Source organism: Cygnus atratus, chromosome 1 (genome assembly GCF_013377495.2).
Source record: "Cygnus atratus isolate AKBS03 ecotype Queensland, Australia chromosome 1, CAtr_DNAZoo_HiC_assembly, whole genome shotgun sequence".
Taxonomy (NCBI): Eukaryota; Metazoa; Chordata; class Aves; order Anseriformes; family Anatidae; genus Cygnus; species Cygnus atratus.
In genome coordinates, this window is record NC_066362.1 from 117361609 (window position 1) to 117383647 (window position 22039).

General features: G+C 41.3%; 1 protein-coding gene across 1 annotated transcript in view; it reads left to right on the forward strand.

Moving 5' to 3' along the window:
- Window positions 1–1019: 1019 nt before the first annotated feature.
- The window catches only part of MAOB (monoamine oxidase B), a 54647-nt gene continuing 33627 nt past the window's right edge, over window positions 1020–22039 (forward strand). The window contains exons 1-3 of the mRNA XM_035542209.2: window positions 1020–1164; window positions 19836–19930; window positions 20901–21038. Of these exons, the coding sequence (XP_035398102.1) occupies window positions 1119–1164; window positions 19836–19930; window positions 20901–21038 (279 nt within the window). The 5' untranslated portion in view covers window positions 1020–1118. The remainder of the gene's footprint in view (window positions 1165–19835; window positions 19931–20900; window positions 21039–22039) is intronic.

A 22039-nucleotide genomic window follows, 5' to 3' on the forward strand; every position in this document is an offset into this window, starting at 1 on the left:
ACACAGGGACAATAGGAAAAGAGAAGATGAGTCCCTAAGTGATGAACTTTATAGGTAATTGATCTAGACCCATCTTTATTCTTCCTCCAAACTCCTACATTTTTCTCCTTCCCATTCTCCTTAAAAAGGTAAGACTGCACCTGCTGTAGCCAGTATTTGTGACTCCTATCATAGCTGTCCCTGTCTCTGAACACCACAAGCTATTACTTGAGTTATTACGGAAGAGGGAGAGGAAACCCTGTCCAGACTGCCATTGCCTACTTCCAATATACGGCTCCAGGAAAGGGAGAATACCATAGACTGCCAAGTGTTTTTGATTCAGAAGGGTCTTAGGGCTGGATCCTTTCTGCCTTGAGCTAGCTGAGTGTGGAAGGTCAAATAAGACTGACATAATTTCTAGATGTAATCTGTATGGATATGGCTGAGGAAGAATGTTTGCACATACCACCTCCAGTCTCCTGGAGCCTCACTTGTCAAGTAGAAACCCAACAGATGGAAAACCCTGTTGGGTCTGTAGCGAACAAGGCTAAAGGCTCAAGGTGAATTTGTTGATGTAGTTGTTTCTGGATGGGCCAGCCTTTTTCTCTCTGGGTCAGTCTCCTGAGGGTCTGGGCAAACAATGCTCAGCGTATAGGCTGACCCCACCTCTCAGCAAGGCTCTCTCACGCAGTTCAAACCGCAGCTGGCATGAAGTGCAGTTTATTTTGAGGAGCTTTCAAGGAAAGCCCTGACTGGGGACAGCTATCATTTGACCCTACAGGTCTTCCAGAGTCGACAACTCCAGCCTTGGCTGCCGCGGGTTCCCACTGGTGGCCCTGGTGTTGTGGGCAGAGGCCGAGGAACCAGACCCCAACATGGCCTTAGGAGAGCCAGCAAGACCACGTTGACTACAACCTTGGGGCTGTGCTCCTCTACGCCAGGGCCTTCCCTCCCCTCGCCCTGCGAGAGATAGGCGAGGGAGACGCGTATCCACCCCTCAGGCGGATCCCCCCCGCCTCGCCGGGCTCGCCCTCACCCGGGGCGGTGCGGGGCGGTGCTGCCCGCCCACCGCAGGCGGCCGGGAGACACGGGCGCCGCGACAGGGCGGGAGAAGAGCGGCCGGGCCGGGGGGCAGCGCCATGGCAGAGAAATGCGACGTGGTGGTGGTCGGGGGCGGCATCTCAGGTGGGTCCGGCGGACCGGGGTCCCGGCAGCGACCCGGGGGGGATGAGCTGAGCCCCGGCGGCCGCTCGCCGGGCTGCGGTGGGGATGGCGGCGCCGGGACTCCGCCGCCCCGGGAGCTGGGCGCTGCCCGGTGCCGGTGGGGGAGAGGGGCTGCGCTGGAGCCTCGGCTCACGGGTCCTTACCTGTAAAGTCACTGTAATGCAGGCTGAGTGTCACGTTGTGCCGGCTTTGTTTTATTTTATTTTATTTTATTTTATTTTATTTTATTTTATTTTATTTTTATCCTATTTTATCCTATTTTATCTTACCTTATCTTATTTTATCTTACCTTATCTTATTTTATTTTATTCTTCTGGTTCTTCCACTGTCCAGCCCCAGCATCCTGTAATTCCTGCCCCTGGAAGTTCGGGGCAGACAAGGGATAGGTGCTTCTATATTGAGTCCAGGAGCATTATGCAGAGCACCTCGGTCACAAATCACTAGTTTAAATCTTGGGGTATTTTCTGTTTAGAGCATTTTCCCATAAGGGGAAAATGCCAAAAAACAGCTGGATCATTTTGCAAGTTTCTAGTTCCTCCCTCAGCACAGGTATGGTGGATTTAAGACCATGAACGGCCCTGCAGAAAGCGACAGCAGGCCTGGAAGCCTTGTTGCGCCGGGTGGCAATCTGCTGCTTTTAGCCTAATCCTGGCTGGAAAACCTGTGCATACTCACAAAGAAACTCTCGTGCATTTTGTTCACAGATGCACGTGCCCAAATAGATCGTTTTTTTCTTCTGTGCCTTTGCCATATCAAACAGCTGCTTTTTGGCCTGTGACTGTTGGAAGGTGTGCAATATGATAGTTTTGGTGCTAATGAAATGTTAATCTCATTAGTGCATAGCGAATATGCATCTGTCCACGGATCCAAACAGCATCTCTTGCCAACCTGCAAACAAATTACTCAAAATGTGTCACCAAACATACGATTTAATTCATCTTTTTTTTTTTTTTAATTGTGGCTTTTAATTTCTACTACTTATTCCTATAAGGAATTTCTATGCAACCATTATATTAAGGTGTGCAGCGTGGAATTATGTAGTGAATAATGGTGTGTTAGTTCCCCAGGCCTTACCCACAAGCTGCCAAGATGCCTTGGAGTCGATTATTTCCATAGATAGTTCGGGCCTTTAGACTCATTAGCATCATTTTCTAAGGATGGTTCTCAGATAAGAAACTGCTGAATAATTATTGAATGTTTAAAGTTTGTTTATGTGGTTAGCAAAAATTAACCATCGCTGTTTTGTGAAACATGACTGTAAGTACAGGATTATGGCTAATTTTTAACTTGTTTGACAATGACAGTATTACAGAAAATTAACTACTGGGAACTATCTATTCATGTCTTCTAAATGAAAACATCTTCAGTGGCATGTTTTTGTACAGATGCAGCGCTACAGGTTCCTTCTCTTTAATGAGTTGAAGTCAAAGAGTTAGTGTAACAGATTTTAATATATCGTTTTTCATTGTTGCCATGGGAATATTTTCATGGCAGGCCTGCACTGCCTCCATATGTTTTCCTGAAAACGCTCTTGGAGCAGAACAGAGCAGGAGTGCTGTGCTGTGTTCAGTTGTGTGCTTTGCTCTTCTCTACCTGCAGATAAAAGCAAGTGGCAGGGTGCTGTAAGGAACTAATTTTCTATTTACTTTCTTCTAAACAAAATCTTCTCCAAAGCACTCTGCTCTCATGGTGTAGCAACTTTTCTCCTGCCCTCACACAGAGGCTGGAAAAATAGATACACATAAAAATTAATAACTGCCTTCAATTGCTTTCTTTTAGCTTTTATAAACCACTCCTGATTCACCTCTGTCTTCTATCCACACGCTTCTTTGTAAAAATCATCGGTCTGGCAGCCAGGTGATAAAAACATGGTTTTCTATCTCTTTGCTCTCATTGAAAACTCCTGCTGACATGCTAGGCTGCTGCTGAGATCTGTTCTCCTGTTGAATGGAAAATGAAGCATATGATTTTTGAAATGGGTCACTCTTTGGAGACCAGGTTTGTTATTGCTCCAGATTTGATTTGTGCATTCCTTCAGAAAGTCGCTGTTTCTAAGCTGACTCAGGAGCAGCCAACTGAGACTTTGCTGTTACTGCCTTTAGGTGAGGCAGGCATCAGTGGGTGCACTGATGTACAACAGTGGACTGCTCCCTTGGCCTTCAGAGTAAGTGTTCTTGAGCTAGCTGTTACAGCCATGAGCACAGAAGTTAATCACAGAAGAAACAAAAAGTTGCTGTGCTGATGTGAAGATGTGAATAAACATGTTGCAGACACACCATTAGATTTTCTGTTTTCTATTTATTTACTTTTTTAGGGTAATGCAAACTCCATTTGCAGTGCTCTCACCCTCTTTGGCAGCAGTTCTGTCCATTTTTTACTCTGATTTAATTAGTAGCATCTAAAATATAGGGAGGAAAAAAAATGACAGTAAAAAACCTAACAACAGAGATGGTGGGACTGAGTGGTGGGACCTTCAGCAAGTTTGCAGACAACACCAAGGTGAGTGGTGCAGTTGATGAAATAGAATTAAGGGGTGCCATCCAGAGGGACCTGGACAGGCTTGAGAGGTCGGACCACGTGAACCTCATGGACTTCAACAAGGCCAAGTGCAAGGACCTGCACCTGGGTCAGGGCAGTCCCAAGCATGAATACAGGCTGGGTGATCAACGGATGGAGAGCAGCTCTGCACAGAAGCACTTGCAAGTACTGGTGTATGAAAAATTGGACATGAGCTAACAGTGTGCACTTGCAGCCCAGAAAGCTAACCATATCCTGGGCTGCATCAAATGAAGTGTGGCCAGCAGGGCGAGGGAGGTGATTCTTCCCCTATACTCTGCTCTCATGAGACTCCACCTGGAGCGCTGCATTCAGCTCTGGGGCCCCCAGCCCCAGAGAGAGAGCCACAAAGATGCTCAGAGGGCTGGAGCACCTCTTCTATGAAGACAGGCTGAGGGAGTTGGTGGTGTTCAGCCTGGAGAAGAGAAGGCTCTGGGGAGACCTTACAGTGGCCCTTCCAGTACCTAAAGGTGGCCTGCAGGAAAGCTGGGGAGGGACTCTTTGTCAGGGAGTGGAGTGATAGGACAAGGCATAATGGTTTTAAACTAAAAGAAAGTAGATTCAGATTAAATATAAGGAAGAAATTCTTAACAATGAGAGTTGCGAGGCACTCTGGTTGCTCAGAGAAGCTGTGGATGCCCCACCCCTGGAGGCGTTCAGGTTGGATGGGGCCTTGGCCAACCTGACCTAGTGGGTGGCATCCCTGCCCATGGCAGGGGTGTTGGAACTAGGTGATCTTTAAAGTCCCTTCCATCCCAAGGCATTCTATGATTCTGTGATCTATGATCTGTAGGGATGCTTTCAACCCAAACCATTCCACGTTTTTGTGATAGTGTAATAGCAATACAGAGGCCTTCACAACCATGACAGCTACAGTTCTTTGAAGGCGAAGGTATTTTATACCACTGCCTTTGCTGAATCATTTCGGGGTCCTTTATTTCAAGTTTGTTGAAAGCCAAAGAATAAAAATAAAGAACTGGCTAATTTAAGTGTTACATAGTAAAAACCTACTCAAAATTTGACTTCATTAATTTCTTTGAAGTCTATGAAAATGGTCTGTGGATTCTCTGAAGATTTCAGATCATCTTTTAATACAGTTGGTAAGACAGCAAAGATATTTGAGGAATAGGGGGATTTATTAGAAGTAGGTCCTGTTTTATTGGTAAAATGTCTTCTGAAGTCTTTGGCATTTTTGTGAATGGCTTGGATTAAAAAGAAATATTTTATAAGAAAACTTCCCAACTTAAAAATGCATATATATACAAAAAAACTTAACCCAGAAACTGTATGTAATATGCTTCGTACTAAGGAATATTTAGATTGGAAATGTAAAAGGTAGTTGGTTCCTCAGAGAGTTGGAACATGCATGGTGAAAAAAATCTTCTGTTTGTTCAGAAGCATCTCTTTTTTAATTTTAATTTTTAATTTTATTATTAGTGTTATTATTGTGAAGGACTCCTGAAGCACAAGGATGGAAATGATTGAGAAAAGTATTGGGTTGTGTCATCAAACTTGCTCATCTTTTTAATTAATCAGACACTGGTGACAGAAATTTTCTTAAATCAAATTTTGGAATCTGTTCAGATATTTCATTTAAAAACTTCCTCCACATGTTTTCAAAACTGCCTTCCTGTCCCTGCTTTTGCCATGGAGACCTCTTTCCTTTGTTTGTTTCAAAAGAACTTAACAGATTTTAACCTAGTGTTGCTCCAGTCGTACTTAAGAAAATGCTTCTCGTAAATTAGCAGTGTGTAGATTTTGCAATTAAAGTGAGGTTGATTTATTTTTCCCAAAAAGTGAAACCTTCTTTGAGTTATTATGGTGAATGGCATTTGAAGTATGCGTAGTGTTTTCCTGTTCTCAAGCAGCCTGATGTGTTCTTGTAAGTTTAGAACCAAAACCTACTGTAACATAAAATATTTCTATTTAAATGTTAGGTTTATAAAATATTTACATACCTATCATTGCGTTATAGAGATACAGTTTGCTCTGTACTCTTTGTAAGTCTAGCTCTTCATTTGCATGAAGGCTTAATACACTGTATAATTACAGTATCTCTCACTCCATCTGTGAGACAATTTCAATTTACTTAAACAAAACAGGTCAAGTGTTTTGGGGGCTATTATCTGAAGATGTTCAGTCTGTTTTAAAAGAGACTGAAGCAGAGGGCAAAACTCTTATTTGAAACAAAATGGAGACGTTGCATGAAAAGTATCCATGAGATTCATAGCCTACACTACTTAATTATTGGTGTTTTCTTTTTGCTCCCTGGAAGAAATTTATGCTGTCATAGTAGTCCTCCTTTGGAAAGATACAGTTTGCCAAACAAAGCACTATTTTTGGAGAACATACCCAGTCTAGCGGTCCTATACTAAACACCTATTTGAAACAAAACAAAAAACGCAGACATGGATGAAATAGCATGGATGATGCATTGGGTGGGATGATGCATTTTGGAGGACAGTGACCATCTCCAAGTTCCTGTCAGAGGGATACTACTGTCTCTGGGATGCATCAGGCAAAGAGGATCTGGGATGTTTCTCTATCAGCTGACACTGTGAAGGTCTTTGTTCATATTTTCAGTTGCCTGTCTCTGCCACCAGGGGTTCCTCCTTTTGTTTTCAACTATGTTCTTGGCTACTGCAGGCAATTAGCTGGAGCTTACCACTTGACTTAGATTTTTCACACAGTCCTTGGCAATACACAGCAAACAGTACAGAAAGCAGCTGTGTAATGTTGTGAGATAGTTTGGTAGCCTAGGAAGCAGGGACAGTAGTTGTAAGTCACTGACTGATAGATACCTCCTAACTGGTCTGAAAGTGACCAGTTTGATAAGAAGCTTTCCATTCTGTCTGCAGGAGCAATCTCATCTCTCAAGGCTCAAAGCTGTACATCATTAAGAAAAGCTTTTCCATTAACTTATTTAACCATTGTGAAAGGGTGGTATTAGGGAAAGTTGTGTTTGTTCAACAAAACGTGAAAACCACCTTGGAAGGAGCAATAAAGGTAAATCAGGATAACAAAACTTTGTGTAAGGGATTCCTGAGGAACTAGTATGTGAAGAACTGCTGGAGAACCCAAGTTTGTGCATAGCAGTTAATGTCAGTGTTACAAACTGCAAAGTTCACGGGGTTTTCTTATCTGTACTGCTGAATTAGATGTTTTTGACAAACAAGGTTAGACAGAGGAGAGGCTGAAAGTCCTTTGTAAGAAAGTTCAGTGCATTGTTTACTTAGGCAAACACCTGCAGTGGTGCTTTCAGTTCAGTAGACTTGTCTGAGTCTACTTTAGCATTAGATTGCCACCTAATCACATGAGAGGTGGTAGTAGATATTCATATGCATTAATGTATAGGTTCAGATCAGGTATATGCCTTGAGCAGATCTCCTGATTGACCCTACTTACTGCTCTATGGCGTGTGTCACAGAGAAATCTCAATGCATGCACATTGGATTCCTTTTTGCATGAGACCACATGGGATGACGTGCTCTAGGAGCTTACTATTTGAACTCCAAGCCCTAATGGGATGTTCAGCCTGTAGGGCCATATAAAGTCTAGTCTGAAATAAAGCACCTTTCATGGATATGACACTAGGTATTCAGGATACAACTGTTTTGCTCTCCAAATCTTCTCCTGTTGTCCCATACTATTTACTAGCATAAACACTGCAAACTTGCATTCTTGGAATACTTTTAATTTTGCAGTTCAAGAGTAGTAACAAGGAGAGAGAAAACTGTTCAGTTTAGTGCTCTTCTTCCATGAAGGTGCAATCAAAAATAATTTACTTTGCCATCCTGACCACAGATGTGCACCTGCATCCCGTCTCCATCCTCAGTGTCCTCTCCTTGACTACTTTTTTTTCTCTCCTTCCCTCTTTCATCTTCTTGTAACATCAAGAGATTGACAAAAGATCAAGTTCTGCGTACTTATGAATTCTGGTTTGTCTGTTATACTCCTTGTCTTCATCAAGGACAGGAGTAATTTTAAAGACACATAATTCAGCCTGCTTACCCCCAAGCAGTGAGTGACTGTAGTGTCAGTCTCCAGCAAATGGAAGATGTTACTCACTGCTGTGATACAAGTCCAGGTCAAACTCTGGTGCCCGCAGCCCCAGAGGCCGTGAGGAGCAGCCCACCGCTCTGGCTCCATCCTTGGTGTGCTCAGGATGTCTGACATTTGCTCAGGAGCGTGCAAGGATTTATGGATAGCTGGTGGGTGCCGGTGGTCTTTCCAAAAGGTGGAGAACTGTGGCAAAAAGCCAAATAGGCTTGTTTTACTGCTTTAGTAGACAGAAAGCCTGAGCAATGCAGCCTTACGCAGCCCTGGTAGTCCCAGAGGTAAGCTTCTAGCACTGCTTGTAGTATCATAAACCAGCAGAGAGTTTGCTCTGTATTTGCATATCTCACACAGCAGCTAATGACAATGAATTAGGTCTTATGCATAATTTAGTCAATCAGGAAGGCTTTTCTTCTTCAGAAGTTACTATTGTGTATGTAAACAATCTGTGTGATTCTGGCACACTTCCCACCGGTCCATTTTGCTTCTCTATAGCACAACTGACAGCTGTAGTGAAATAGTTGTGTTAATTAAAGATAAAAAGCAATAATGTTTCACTGCCCCTCTCCAGGAGGAGCTTGCCTTTTGTGTTTTGTCTCCCTTCAGTAGCAGCTATTTCACAGAGTGATACAGTGGCAAATTTTACATTGGTTATAGAAGTTTGCTAAGCGAAGCCATGGTGGGTTGAAAACCTTTCTTTTGCTTTCCTTTACAGAGAATGTATCTTGATGTACTTACAAAGCACTCAGTTACATGATTTCTGAAATCAGTCATCATTCAATTGGGCTTTAATTTCATGAGGAAATTGCATTCATTTCATTACAGTTCCAATCATTTAATTTTTATATAGCCATCTTCGAACTTAACGTGATTTTCCTCCTGGGTCGATAACCTATTTCGTCCTTGGAAACTTATGTCAGATATTAAGGTTCTTGCAGCCTTGTGAGATGCTTTGTTAAAATGTGATCATTTATCCAATTGACTGGTTTATATACAGACTGATGTGTCTAAGGTTTATAATTTTGTAATGTATGATCCTTGTTTAAAGATACATTTTGCTGATTTTGGTGGTCAATAGGAGCACACTACAGTACCTTGTTATATGAATCATTAATGTCTTGTATTATTTTAAATAACCCATCCATGCACTTGTATTTTACCCAGCTTCTTCTGTCCTGTCAGTTTTCTGTATCTCAGTTGTGGAGATCCTAAGTTCTGGGTGGCTTAGCAAAACAGTTGATGCTGGAAAGTGCCTGACAAGCCACAGAGATGTTGCCTTGCACCTATGAGTGGAGAGCAGGGGATCTGCTTAAGGAAATGATGGGCCTCAGGGTTTTTGCAGGGCATTTGTGTCTGTTTGCACAGAAGAAAGAAGGGCAGGGAAGAAAAGGTCCCTGGAAGAAAAGGTAGTCCAGTCTAGAGAGTCGAAGCTACTTTTGGTCATGTTATATATGGCTACATACATCTTGGATCTGCTGATTTTTAACACGGGCTTTTATAATGATGTTATTCTATAGAGATTGCGTTAGTGAAATGGTTGGTTAATTCTTTATTCTTATTTTTTACTGTTTATTGGTGCCATAGCTAAGAATAAGGAATGCACAGTGTAACACCTTGTCTGAGTGTGAGACAGAATGGTCCCTGCTTCAGAAATCTTACTATGTAAGGATGAGATAGGCAGTGAAACACAGACCTAAGCCAGAGCATATACATCATCTGTGAAGTTGTACTGGCCTGGTGAACAGGCAGCAGTCTTGGTGAACTGAAACATCTCCAGGTGAAAGCTAGTAGCTTGGTTAATTTCCATCCGAGTCTGCCTCAGATATGCCTTTTTAAAACTTTTATTTCAATGTATAATTTTGATGCTAAAATTAATCTTATATCCTGAGCAAAGTGGGTGTGTAGTTTTACCCTTACTGCCTTACCTTTGCTCTGCATACTCTGTGTGCTCAGCAGCAAATGGAAGAGTCTGGCCATGGTTCTGGCATCTTGCAGTTGCAATGACTAGGTTGTGATGGTGACCATTGTTTGACATTTCATACTTCAAGTGGTTAAAGAGTTTCATGAAGTTTTAATCCATTTGAAGCTTCCCCATCTATTAGTTTATGTCTGTACTGTTCAACTACATCACATTTTCTACCATATAACTCAGCTGGGAGTGAGAAGCAAAAAAAAAAACCAACCAAACAAAAATCGTTTGTAACCTCCTGCTGCTCAGCCGGCTAGTTTTTATATATAAATTATACCATCAGGCTAGAACATCAAATGGAGTCTTCTTGGTTGACTGCACACAGCAACAGCTGATCAAACAGCCAGTTCGTACTATACATCCTGATGACCTGGGTAGCTTGCATGTAAACTTGCACCCTGTTTGCTCTAGTGATAGATCTGTGTTTGAACGCATTGAATATTGGAGCAAGTCACCTCTTTTGTTCCAATATGAATTAATATTTATGAGGCTAGATTGACCAGAGGCTAAATCAGCAAGTTATGCTAAATAATGAGCACAGGTGAGGAAAGGAAAGAGTTGTAAAGTCTTTCATTTTACAATCTGCATGCTTCTTTGTACCTCTACTTCCTTCACCTTTTTTTCCCCACATGTCGTAACAGAATGGTGCAAATCTGATGGAAGCATTTTTTTATATCGTAACATAAATGTAGGATAAGCTGCTTAGCTCTCGTGCTTTCTCTTGCCTGCAGTTAGAGGTGGAGGGAGGACAGTCACTAGGAAATCCCATTCAGTTGTTCCCTTTTGTGCTTCTCTGGATGACATCTATGTTCTCAGACCTTGGTATCTCAGCCAAATTAGTTGTTTACTTCAGCTAGGGAGTAGTTCATCCTGAGCTGGCCCTCAAGAAATTGAGTGATCTCTTGGAATATCAGCAAAGAGCTGGTGGGCATGTATGGTGTTTATACAGGATGCTGGGCAGTAGTGGGTTTCTTCTTCATTTTTCTGTTGTTTAAATAGACAAAATGTTCACTAATCCTTGTAAGCTCTACAAGCTAATATTATCTAGCCTGTGTGTGCATATGTGTGTACCTACTTGTGTACATCTGCTACGTATATGTAGATGATATGAGTTTCGGTAGAGTTACTAGGGCATAGCACAGTGAATATTTCGAAGTGACACTGACACCGAGACATGCTCTGGAAACATAAATCCATAATTATTAGGTGCAACTGAGTGACAAAAGTTCACTGAAGATCAAGCAAAAGATGAAATAAAATGAACAGCCACAGAATGAGGATGTAGTTGCTCAGGTGGGGGCTTTGCTAGCTGCCCTGTGACGTGACCTTCTCGAAATGGATGCCTGTGATTAACCAGCTACTGAGAGATGTGAGAAATTGTGCGTTACTCCTTAATGTCAAGATATGAGAGTGGTAGTCTGTTTTTTTTTTCTTCTTTTTTAATATCTAAATTCAAATCTATTTGATCATGAGTTTTGAGCATTTACTTTTTTCCTTAGGAGACTGAAAAAAAATAGAGAAGAATTCTTTGCTTGAGAACATGCAAGATTTAACAAAAAAGCATTTCTCTTTTGAGACAGCTGCTCATAATTTTGTAAAAATTTCCAAACTTACGTTAGTCTTTTTTTTCCCCATTTTTCTGTGTTTGGAAGGAAGACCTCTTCTCCAGAGTAAATTTGGCTGGTATTTTATTTGCTTTTATATCTTTTTGTAACAGTAATGCCTAAAAGAATGCTTTTAAGTAAGCTGTCCTTGTAGTGCCTCAGCCAGGAAGGGACTGAGTTATGCCCCGGTCATTGTGCTAAGCTTTGTTCTAATGCTATGATATGTTTGATGTAGTACTACCTTGTCTTTCAGTTATCTGTGTCTGCTTTGCTTCTTTCCTCTGCCTGTTGTGTTCAGAAGCAACCTAAGTTGTAAAGTAGCAGGAAAAGGGATGATCTAAGCTGAAGGAGGTCCTGGCGTTGAAATTGTGAGGTAATACTGCGGTACGAATAATAATAAGAATAACAATAATAATAATAATAATGTGATTAACATGAACTCTTCAGCATATCCTGGGGCCATAACAAAGGACACACAGAATATATATATTTATATATTTACGTATATATAGCCCATAACATAAACAAAGTACTGAGTGTATGATTAATACTAGAAATATTCATCCTTTGAAATGCTGGAGTGCCCAGTTTTGTCAAAGTAAAGTTTCATTGAAAACTTCAAGTGTAAAAATACAACAGGAGCTAAAGAGAAGCCCTGGTCTAGGGCAGGACAGGTGTGGTTTCAGTGCTTGAGCTGAGGCAAAAATGCACCAAAGGCACTGGGTTGCCACACAAATGCAATGAACTGTCTTCACGTGGCAGGGTTTGAGCTCAAGGGGCTACCACTTGGCTCATCTCACTCATCACTGGCCAGGCTCTGTTTCACTTCCAAGGTGCAATGCTTAGGACATATTTGGATTGAATGATTTTAATGTTAAAGAGCTCTGCTTAATAAATACAGCTCCCTGCACTATGGATATGAATCATCTAGAAGCACTGCCAGAGGGAAAAGATCACAGAAAGCTGAGGGCTGGGACTAGAATTGATGCTCACGTAAAGTCGCATTAACTCACTGGGATGTTCATCCTGACCTCAGTGACAGGTTACAGAGCCAGCTCACAGATGGAAAAACTCATAGCCTCAGCTCAACAATGAAATGCTAACAAAAGTAAATTATATTTATTCATGGGGTTCTGTATCCTAGTCAGAAATGTTATGTCCTATGTACAAATATTTTAAGTAAATGTACATTTTAAATAGATAGGCAGATTGATAATGTCTTTTTTTTTGCTCCTTGGGATTTCAGAAACTGTTGCTTTTTTAAGTTCTCCAGTGTTGTAGGTGAGTGATATTCATTTTAATGGTATTCATTACTGCAAAGTGATAAAGCTTAGGAAGACAGAGTATCTCTCCCCACACTACAACTACTTGCAGCAGAGGAGTTGCATTGATACCTTTCACTGTGCTGTTCAGTGCATGGAGGTAAGGTATTGAGAATAACCAAGTTGACGATTTACAGAGACCCAGCTCTACCTTGTGCTGAGGTTCTGAACTACGATTTTGTCTCTTTCTTCCGTGAGATTGAGTAAAATATTTAAAATACCTTTGTAGATATTGCCCAAATTGGAGAGGTGAAAAGGGTACCTTCACCCTGAAAGCCTACGGATCAAAGAGAAAAGCTAAGTTAATAAAAGGTACTGTTGGGTCGCAGTACCTCGTTGTCCTTGTTGCCCTTTGCTTTTCAGAAGGATTGCCATCCAGAACTCCTGGAGCAATCTGGATACTGCAGACCTTGTCTGCACTAAGGACTGAGGATGCAATGAAGAAGGAAAACTCACTCTTGTGCATTCTTACTATTTTTGAAAGTACTCTGCTGGTCTGATGTGAACTGAGTTTCAGGCATTGTGCTCTTAGCTGTGTCTGTAGAGCTTCCATTAGGATTCTGAGCATGTCCCTTGAATTTATAAAGGGAAAGTATTCTTCACAAGAGCAAAAATCCCTTGACCTTTCTGTGAGGCAAGGAAAGCTGCAAAAAAATGCCTGTATCACCTTATCTCACCCAACCCCCAGACCAATGTCTTTTCTGTCTTTTTTTTTTTTTTTTTGCTTACAGTCCTTACCTATACTGCCTTACAGGCATTATTGTCTGAAGCCATTATTTCAATTAAAATATTTTAGCTGACTAATGATGAGTGACAGAGTTAAAGGTGACCAGCGCCAGGTTCAATCTCTCAGCAGTGGAGCAGTAATCAGATTGTGCTCATTAGAGTGGTCAACACAAACAAAAACAATGCTATTAAATTGCAGTTTCTGACACACTAATGCAATAAAGAAGCCATAGAAGATTTCAAGGGGACAAGCCACTGGTGCAAAATGGCTGCTTAGATGCAGATAAGAACATGTCTCTCCTCTGGTTGTAGTCTCCATCCCTTCTTTTACTTCAGTATCGCGGTGATATGCAAACTGTGTCCTGCTAATAGCACTGAACATACAGGATGCTTTTGGGACAACTCTTACTTAAAAGGAGGTCAGAGAGCCCTAAGGATAAGCAAGGAGGCTTTTTTAGAGTAATTAGGTCTAAGCAGCAGCAAACAGAATTTTTCCATTAACTGATCTAATTTTTAGATGCTAGGAACTTAACACAGGAGGTTTTCTGGTTGAAGGAGTGTTTTTCTGCTTCCCCCAGGATTTACCCCAACTGCTTAGGGCATATTCTTCTTTATTTCTTCCTATTGCCCTTGGTCAAACATGGCAATTATGCTAACCACCAACAAAGGGGTTCTCCTTGAAATGTCTTCTGCGGTGAATTTTGATAGTCAGGTGTGTTTTGTTTTACTGGGCACAGTGCAGCAGTTTTGGTCAAGCTCATTTATTTGCCATGTGCATTTTGTATGTATTGCTGAGAAATATAACATCAGACCAGGTAGGTAAGGGTTACTATGTGAAGACATCTAGAAGCAGAGCAGTTGTTTCCCATGTCATCCCACAGCAGTGTTGCCACCTTTGTAACTTTGTGGAAGTTTATTCATTAACATTTCAGCTAGAATCATAGAATCATTTAGATTGGAAAGGACCCGTAAGATCATCAAGTATGACCATCAACCTAACACTCCCAAGCCCACCACAAAACCATGTCCCTAAGCACCATGTCCTCTTAAATACCTCTAAGGATGGCAACTCCACCACTTTTCTGGGCAGCCCGTTCCAATGCCTGACCACTCTTTTTGTGACGAAAATTCTTCCTAATATCCAACATAAACCACCCCTCATGCAACTTGAGGCTGTTTCCTCCTGTTCTATTACTGCTACTTCAGGTTTCATGATTTTGTGAAACTCATTGGTTTCATTGGGAAAATAGCATTTCTGTCTCTCTGGTCAAAATAAGGCTTAAAATCAAGAAGACAAGTACAAATTTTGATTTTTCTGATGTAGCAGATGTTGAATGTCCATGGACCAAGGTGGTCTGACTAATATTTTTGAGTACCTCTGTTAAGAAATACTGGAGTTCATTTACCTTAGCAACCCTGAACTCAACTTTTGTTGGTTTACATATAATCAGTTATGGTATTTTCCCTTTTTTTTTTTTGCTGTCAGTCTTGTGAAACATTCTGTTATCTCCCAGTTTCCCCATTATTCACTGGGTAGAGATCTCTGCTTGTTCAGCAGGCTGTTACTAATGCCATTTCGGAGGTGTATTTTGTGACAGAGCCACTTATTGGGCCTCACACGATGTTCGTTTGCTGCCCTGGACCTCATAAAACATTCTCAAGCAGGGGCTCTCTGTTGTGTTGCTGCTGGCTGCTCTGCAGGCTCAACCTGGGTGCAAAGGAGTCTGCTATCTGGCGTCTCTGCAGACAGTGATATAGCTGTGGCCAGACAGGCTGAGAGCAAGGAAGAAGACCTCAAGAAACATATCTTGAGCTTTGAGCTGGAGGATGACTCGCAGTGCAGGTGCACCTGCAAAAACACAGTGGAAAAACTAGAATTTCGCCCGTGCTAAAACACACATTGTCAAGGGGTACACTGTCAGCAATGAACCGAGCTAGTGTAGAGCTTGTTCACTATGTGCATTCAAGTTGTGGGGGCTCAACAAAAGTAAAAATCAGCTCCTTGCCTTTTCTGGAGGCAGTGAAAATTTCTAGCTTACCTGTACAGATAATGCTTATATGCATTGCCAAGTGTCTGGCATGTGTTACAAAAAAAATCTCCCCTGTTTAAAACTCCCCTGGCCAGTACTGTGTAAACATACCTTTGGTGCCAAAATAAATAAGTAAATAAAGAGAAAGGAATATCAGCGATTTTTATGAATCCAGGGAAATCCAGGTGTGAGTTGTGTAGGTGACTATGCAAAGTCAGGGTTTCAAATTTTCCAAGCAAGTACAGTACAAATATGAAGGCAGCTGTTCTTCATTCTCAACCTATAATTTTAGTTGGAGAGAGAAATTTTTAAGGTTATAAAAGTAAACCAATTTCTGTCAGTCACCTTGGAAACTATTAAGTGAGTGCCATTGGTTTAGTGACTTTTTTTTTTAACGTCTCTCCACCCCGAATAAAAATTAAGAATTTGTGGATAATTTTTACAATTACATATATGAGAGAAGATAGATGCTTTGTTCCTAGACGAGAGATAATAAATTTTGGGGGACATTGTAAAATAGTGAGCAATTCAGAGAGGGTACAACAGAACAACAGAACAGAACATTTCCACAGGAACTGTGGAAATGCCTTCAAAAATAATTTTTTTTTTAAAGCTTTATAATCTATTCCCCTTCAATGTACCCACCCTATCCCATGCGCACTGCAATGGAATTTGGTATAGCCTGAAGGAGAAACAAAATCCTGCAGATGGACTTGCTGTTATGTATTGCTTGTCTGGCTGTCCAGAATACAACAGAGGCATCCTATGAAAAAAATAATGAAGTGGAGAAAGATGCAAACGTAATTTGGAGAAGTATCAGAGATGTAACTTCTGACGTTGTCCTTTTCAGTGTTTTTTTTGTTTGTTTGTTTTTAATGCTAAGGTTTAAAAGGTATTTCAGTAAATTTGCTGATTCTAAGCAGAATCACAGCAGTGTTACAAAATTTGGTTCCATTTTTTAAACATGTGCTTAGAAACGCTTTTAAATAGTCAGATCTGTTTGACTCTAGGACTTCATTGCAGTCCATAACGCATGAGGTCCAGAGGAAAAATGTGACTCTTGTCACACTTGTCAGTCCAAATGTGAGTATGGATTCTGCCCTAGTACAGAAATTCAAGATTACTATTTAAAAGAACAAATACAAATTAATTGTTCTCTTACTGTAAGGAAGGTGTGAAGGTTAGGAAGTGAGGTGGTAATGAAGCCGTCTAATCCAACGGTGCAGTTAGGGTGCTTAGTAGGCACAGAGATATCAGAGGGAAAAGAAAGAAGTTGGAAGTGGAGATGAAATAATCCTAGCGATTATTACATCTGGGTAAGATCTGCGTGAATGCTAAGTGCTGCGTGATGGAGAAACAATTTTCGTGGCTTGAACTTACATTATAACATCCTCTGGAAGGCAATCTCTTACCAGTATCTCCAGTGGGAGCAGGTTGCCATGGTAGCTGACGAAGGCTTCCCTGCTTTAACATTGTCTGAGGCTTCAAATAAGACTGTGCATCTTTGCTTCTTCGTTGTTTGCATTAATTGCCTGCGTGTTGCTTCTCCGAGTGGAGCTGCAGGTGGGGCTGCTTAACCATATACTATATATATATTCTGTATATGAGGTTCTGTTGCACTTCTGTGAGCTGTCCTGCCATGGATGCTGGACCAAATTCCTGTCCTCGGCCAAGTGGTAGAAGTGGTCCAGCCTTATGTTGCAATTCAGATCAGGTTTGGCAGAAATGTTCCCAGGGAGGAGAGCATGGTGTCACTGTGTGGCAAAACATCATATAAGAAATGGGAGTAGCGACAGCACTAGTCACATTTTTGGATGGGCTTAACATTCGAATGTGGTTGGTTGCATCCCTTTTTAGCAACGTGGACAATATAAAGTATATAAATAAATTTAATCTTCCTCTTGCTAGTGATGGAGAGTGACAGGTGAGCCAAGACAGCACTGAAACATCTGAAATCTGTGAAGGGTTAAACTTCTCAGGATGAGACCTTACCTACACGACAGCTGTGTGACAGATTTTTCCAGACTTCCTGACGGGCTCTGTGCGTGCTTTATGGCAACTGGAGCATCAAGCACAGAGAAGCCTCTTGCCCAGCCTCTGGCTCTTGGTCAGAAAAGAGATTGTAGTTTGTAAGGATTTTCCCACAGCAATTCTTAATTTCTGAGAAGTGAGCCCCAGCCTCATGCCTGATACTTGTCCACCAGTATTCATCTCCGTTTTAATATGTTTTTGTTGCTGTTCTGCCACCTTATCTGTCCTTGTATCACTGTGGCTGAGAGCTCTCCCTCTGCAGCACCCAGCCCTCTCGCTGTTACTACAGAAACATCCAACAGCCCCTTTGGGGGTCTACAGTCTAGCTCCAGCAGAGAGAGGGAAGGGGCGATGTGGCTGTACCTTGGCAATACCAGGATGACAAACGTGTGAGATATGAAAAACAGCAAAATACCTAGCTATTGATACTGTGCTGAAATGTGGTATTAGCAAGAGCAGTCTTGTCTTATCGTGACCTGTGTGTGCCACGAGGTCTGATCTGGTTCTCTGCAGTGCCATCGGGACCTCCGGAGCCCCCACCTTCACTTCTTCCCCCTTTATCCCCAGCGTTACGTGTTTGGCATTTCTGTTAGTGCTGCGGGAGAGGAGCTGGAGGGTGGCTGTGTCCCCTGCCTTTGTCTGCAGTTACCTGTGCAAACTTCCACTTGAGTCTAACCAACTCTCCTTTCACAGTCTTCTCTGTCTGCTCAGCTCCTGGGAATAATCTTGCTCTGTTCCCAGCTGTACTGAAATGTTTATTCATTAGATTTTCAAAAAGAAAGTCAAATCTCATATTGCTTAATCAGTGTTGGTCGCCGAGTATTATTAATTGATTAGTAAATATCGGTTAGCGTGATAAGCCAGCAGAAACCTTTCCTGATAGCAGCCTTCAGATTATATATTAATTCTGTAAATTATTAATAAATACTATTGATCTTGTCCTGGCTGATCAAATATTTGTCTTTTCTTAAAAGCAACATTTTTACCTGTTTCTTTGCATAGTAAGCAATATTGTTTAGGAGTTTTGCTGTCTATTTTTCCTTCTAGAACCAATCTCTTCTCAAAAGTTGATAGGAGATCTGTCCCATGTTTGCACACCATGACTATTTTTACTGTATTCTGTTCTTCTGTGGCATCCTCAAATGTTTGTGAGGGTAGTCAAGGCTACTGATCCAGCCAGATGTTTTTATAATATAATTTTCTCGATAAGGAAGTATGGAAAGACCTTGATATCAGTGTCATTATTGGTTTTCTCTACTCACTAGGACTTTTGTGAAAACCTAAGATAACTAAGTTCATGAAGCTGGAAATAAAAGCAGGATAAAATAATCTTTCAATGGAAACATCTACTGCCTTTATTTATTTTTTTCCCCAGAAAATGCCAAAGTCCTTTAAAAAGATAGGTGTACAACACTGTCTCTCTTTACAGGTGGGGAAACAAAGAGCTTAAGTGATTTAACCAGCATAGCTTGGTTGGTTCACTGCAAGTGCTGGGAATAGGACCTGGTTCTCCTGGTCCCAAGCCACTGTCTGACCACCAGGATGTTCTGTAGCACCTTTAGTAGCTCTCATTAATACTCAGTCTATCTAGGGTTGCTATATAAAGGCTGTATATTCATCATTGCGATTTCATTCAGTCCTGCCATGCTAGCTTTGCCCATCTGTTTTTCCTGCCAGTGCTTTTGCTGTTTCTTCCGTGGCTGCCTTCTGCTTAGAACAATCTCCTTTGACTCCACTTTTCCCTCCTCCTCCTCAAAAACTACGTGTACTAGGACATCAAGAGGAAAATGATCGCCCTCTGATGGTGACAAAGCAGAGACCCAGAAGGGATAAATAAATTATGCTGTGTGAGTGTGGCTTCTAGCCTGGTCTGTGCTCAACTTTATTCAACGTATCCTATCAGTGCAAGAGGACCACACTACCCTTCAGAATGTATCTCTTGCTGTCCCACCAGAAATTCATCTACATGTGACCAAAATGAGAACCTTGGTTGATACAAATCTCAGTTTATTTGTGATGAAGTGGAAGACAGAGGTGATCTTAAGAAGTTTAGAGATGGCAAGTTGCATTCCCTCCATGTTATACATCCTTTGTAGTTCCCATCATTCCCATAGTGTCTTGACTCAGTTTCTGGAGGGCCTGACTGATATTTTCTCTGCAATTGTAAGGATTTATGCCGTCAAAACTAAAATGAGATGTTCCCTCCTGTATTTCCTTTGCTTCCTCTTTTGGTGTCTCAGTGTCAAGAATAACACGATGAAAGAAAAGCATGTGGAGAAAATGGATGAGGAATGAAACTAGTTCCTAGCCCAATTTTTAATTGTTTCTTTTCTTTTAGGTCTCTCAGCAGCCAAACTGCTGACTGAGTCGGGCTTGAACGTGGTGCTGCTGGAAGCCAATGACAGAGTTGGAGGAAGAACTTTCACCGTAAGGGTAATTATCTCCAAACCCATTTGTACTCTATTTACACATACATAGCATATACTATACACATGTATAATGTAAAATTATGCATACGTATGATATATATATGTATATTATAAATATGCTATGTGAATAGTGCACATAATTTTATTAACTTATTTATTTAACTTTCCTGCTAGTGGTCCTACTTGAGGGAAAATTGCCAGAGCGCTAGCAGATGGGAAATTTCCTGATACTGTACAAGCAAGAGTAGAAAAGGAGCAGCAGAATGATGGGACAGACTGTTTCCATGTGATCTGCAGGCTCTGGAGTCATCAGTTCTTTCCTCTGGGAAGGAGAACATGATTAGCTAATTTTCAGAATCATCTCCCAGGGAGAGATTCAGGCAAAATCCCTGTGAAAAGACACCTTTAAAGCCAACTGTGCCATGAAGAAACTCAAACTGAACTGTAACAAACCCAGTGAGGAGTGATGTTGGTTAGAGGAATGGCAGAAGTAGCTGGTGATTAGAACCAGCCTGTCTCCTTCACTCCTTTACGGTGTGCACTACCTGGACCCATGAGATCCCTTCCCACTTTGCTCGTCAGAAAGCCTCAGCTTTGCTGTTCCCCAGTATAGTCTGTTTGAACTAGTCACTGGCGAGACCAGGGAAGAACTGCACAAACCTCTCTCACTCTTTCTTTGTCTGTCTGCCAGGGTCTGTCTTCTCATTTTTGTTGCATAGCCCGATTTTACATTACAGTCTTATAACAGCTGGTTATGAGCTCCATATCTGAGATTCTTGGTAATTGCCACTCCTGAACTCTTAACAAGAAAATGGAGTTTTGCATGGGGAGAGGAATCTTTGCCAAACTGCTCTAGGAATGTTTCCCTTGAATAATTCCTCTGGATTGCTTTTTTAATTTGTGTGGTATTTGCAAAAGGCTTATTTTTTTAATCTTTTTTTTTTTCCTTTTGTGTGTTGTGTGTGATAAACTAGAATAAGCAAGTTAAGTATGTGGACCTTGGAGGAGCCTATGTGGGGCCAACACAAAATCGTCTCCTGCGGTTGTCTAAAGAGTTGGGAATAGAGACATATAAAGTGAATGAAGTTGAGCACCTGATACACCATGTCAAGGTAAGATGCCCTCAAGCCTGCTGCTGTAGACAGACAAGTTGTAGAGATCTCCTTTCTCATCATTTACCAGCTGTGCTACAATGGAGTATACCAGTTTCAGTATACATCTTCTGAGTTTCTTTGAGAAAAATAAGTATGCTGGTAAGGAAGAACTCCTACAAATTACTATATGCATACAATTACTATATATATCTGGATGTATACCCTGTACATGCACCCTGGTAACTGATGCTTTGGTTCAAGTCTGAGCTATTAGTTAAAAGCTATCAAAAATCTTCAGTGTTTCTGAACAGTACAACTGTGACTGTTGTGTACATGCCAGCTTTCATATAACCTGCACAAGGTATCTGAAAGGTCCTTTCACAAGTCTGGGAAATGAGCGTATCTGGAGTCAGGCTGAAAGTTTCTGAGGGTAGGCTTTCTAAATCAAGGGCAGCTATTATCCTGACTGAAATAAACATGGCAGGATAAATCTGTTTTGTGGATGGGGAAACTAAAGTGCAGAGTAGCAAAAGGCATTGCAATTGGAATAGTGAATGTCTCTGGCAATCCAATATTCTTGTGCGGGCAGATCCAAACAGTCTGGGACAGGAAGCTACAGTAAGGCTGATAAAAAGCCTATATTTTCTCAGTCTTCGTCCTATGTTTTATCCAAAAGAGTATTCTTCCTCCTTTTCTGATACAGAGCAGTGTTGCACTTCCATAGAAAAGATACTTTCTATGTTAGTTCTGAGGAAGTTAACGTTGAGTTTCATTATATCCTTATGAAAAGATGTTGTGCAATGACTGGCAAAATATTTGTCAGATGGTAGTTGGTATTTGATCAAAGGTTAAGGAAAATGTTGACATATTTAAACTGAGAGTGATAGAGAAAAGGTGTTTTACCACCTGTTTTCAAGAACTTTTCCCTCTTAGTTTTTATTTAAAAAAAAAAAAAAAAGTATGTTCTCAAAGCACTTTGGTATGATGACTGCCAAAAATTACTCCTGGTGTGGTAGAAC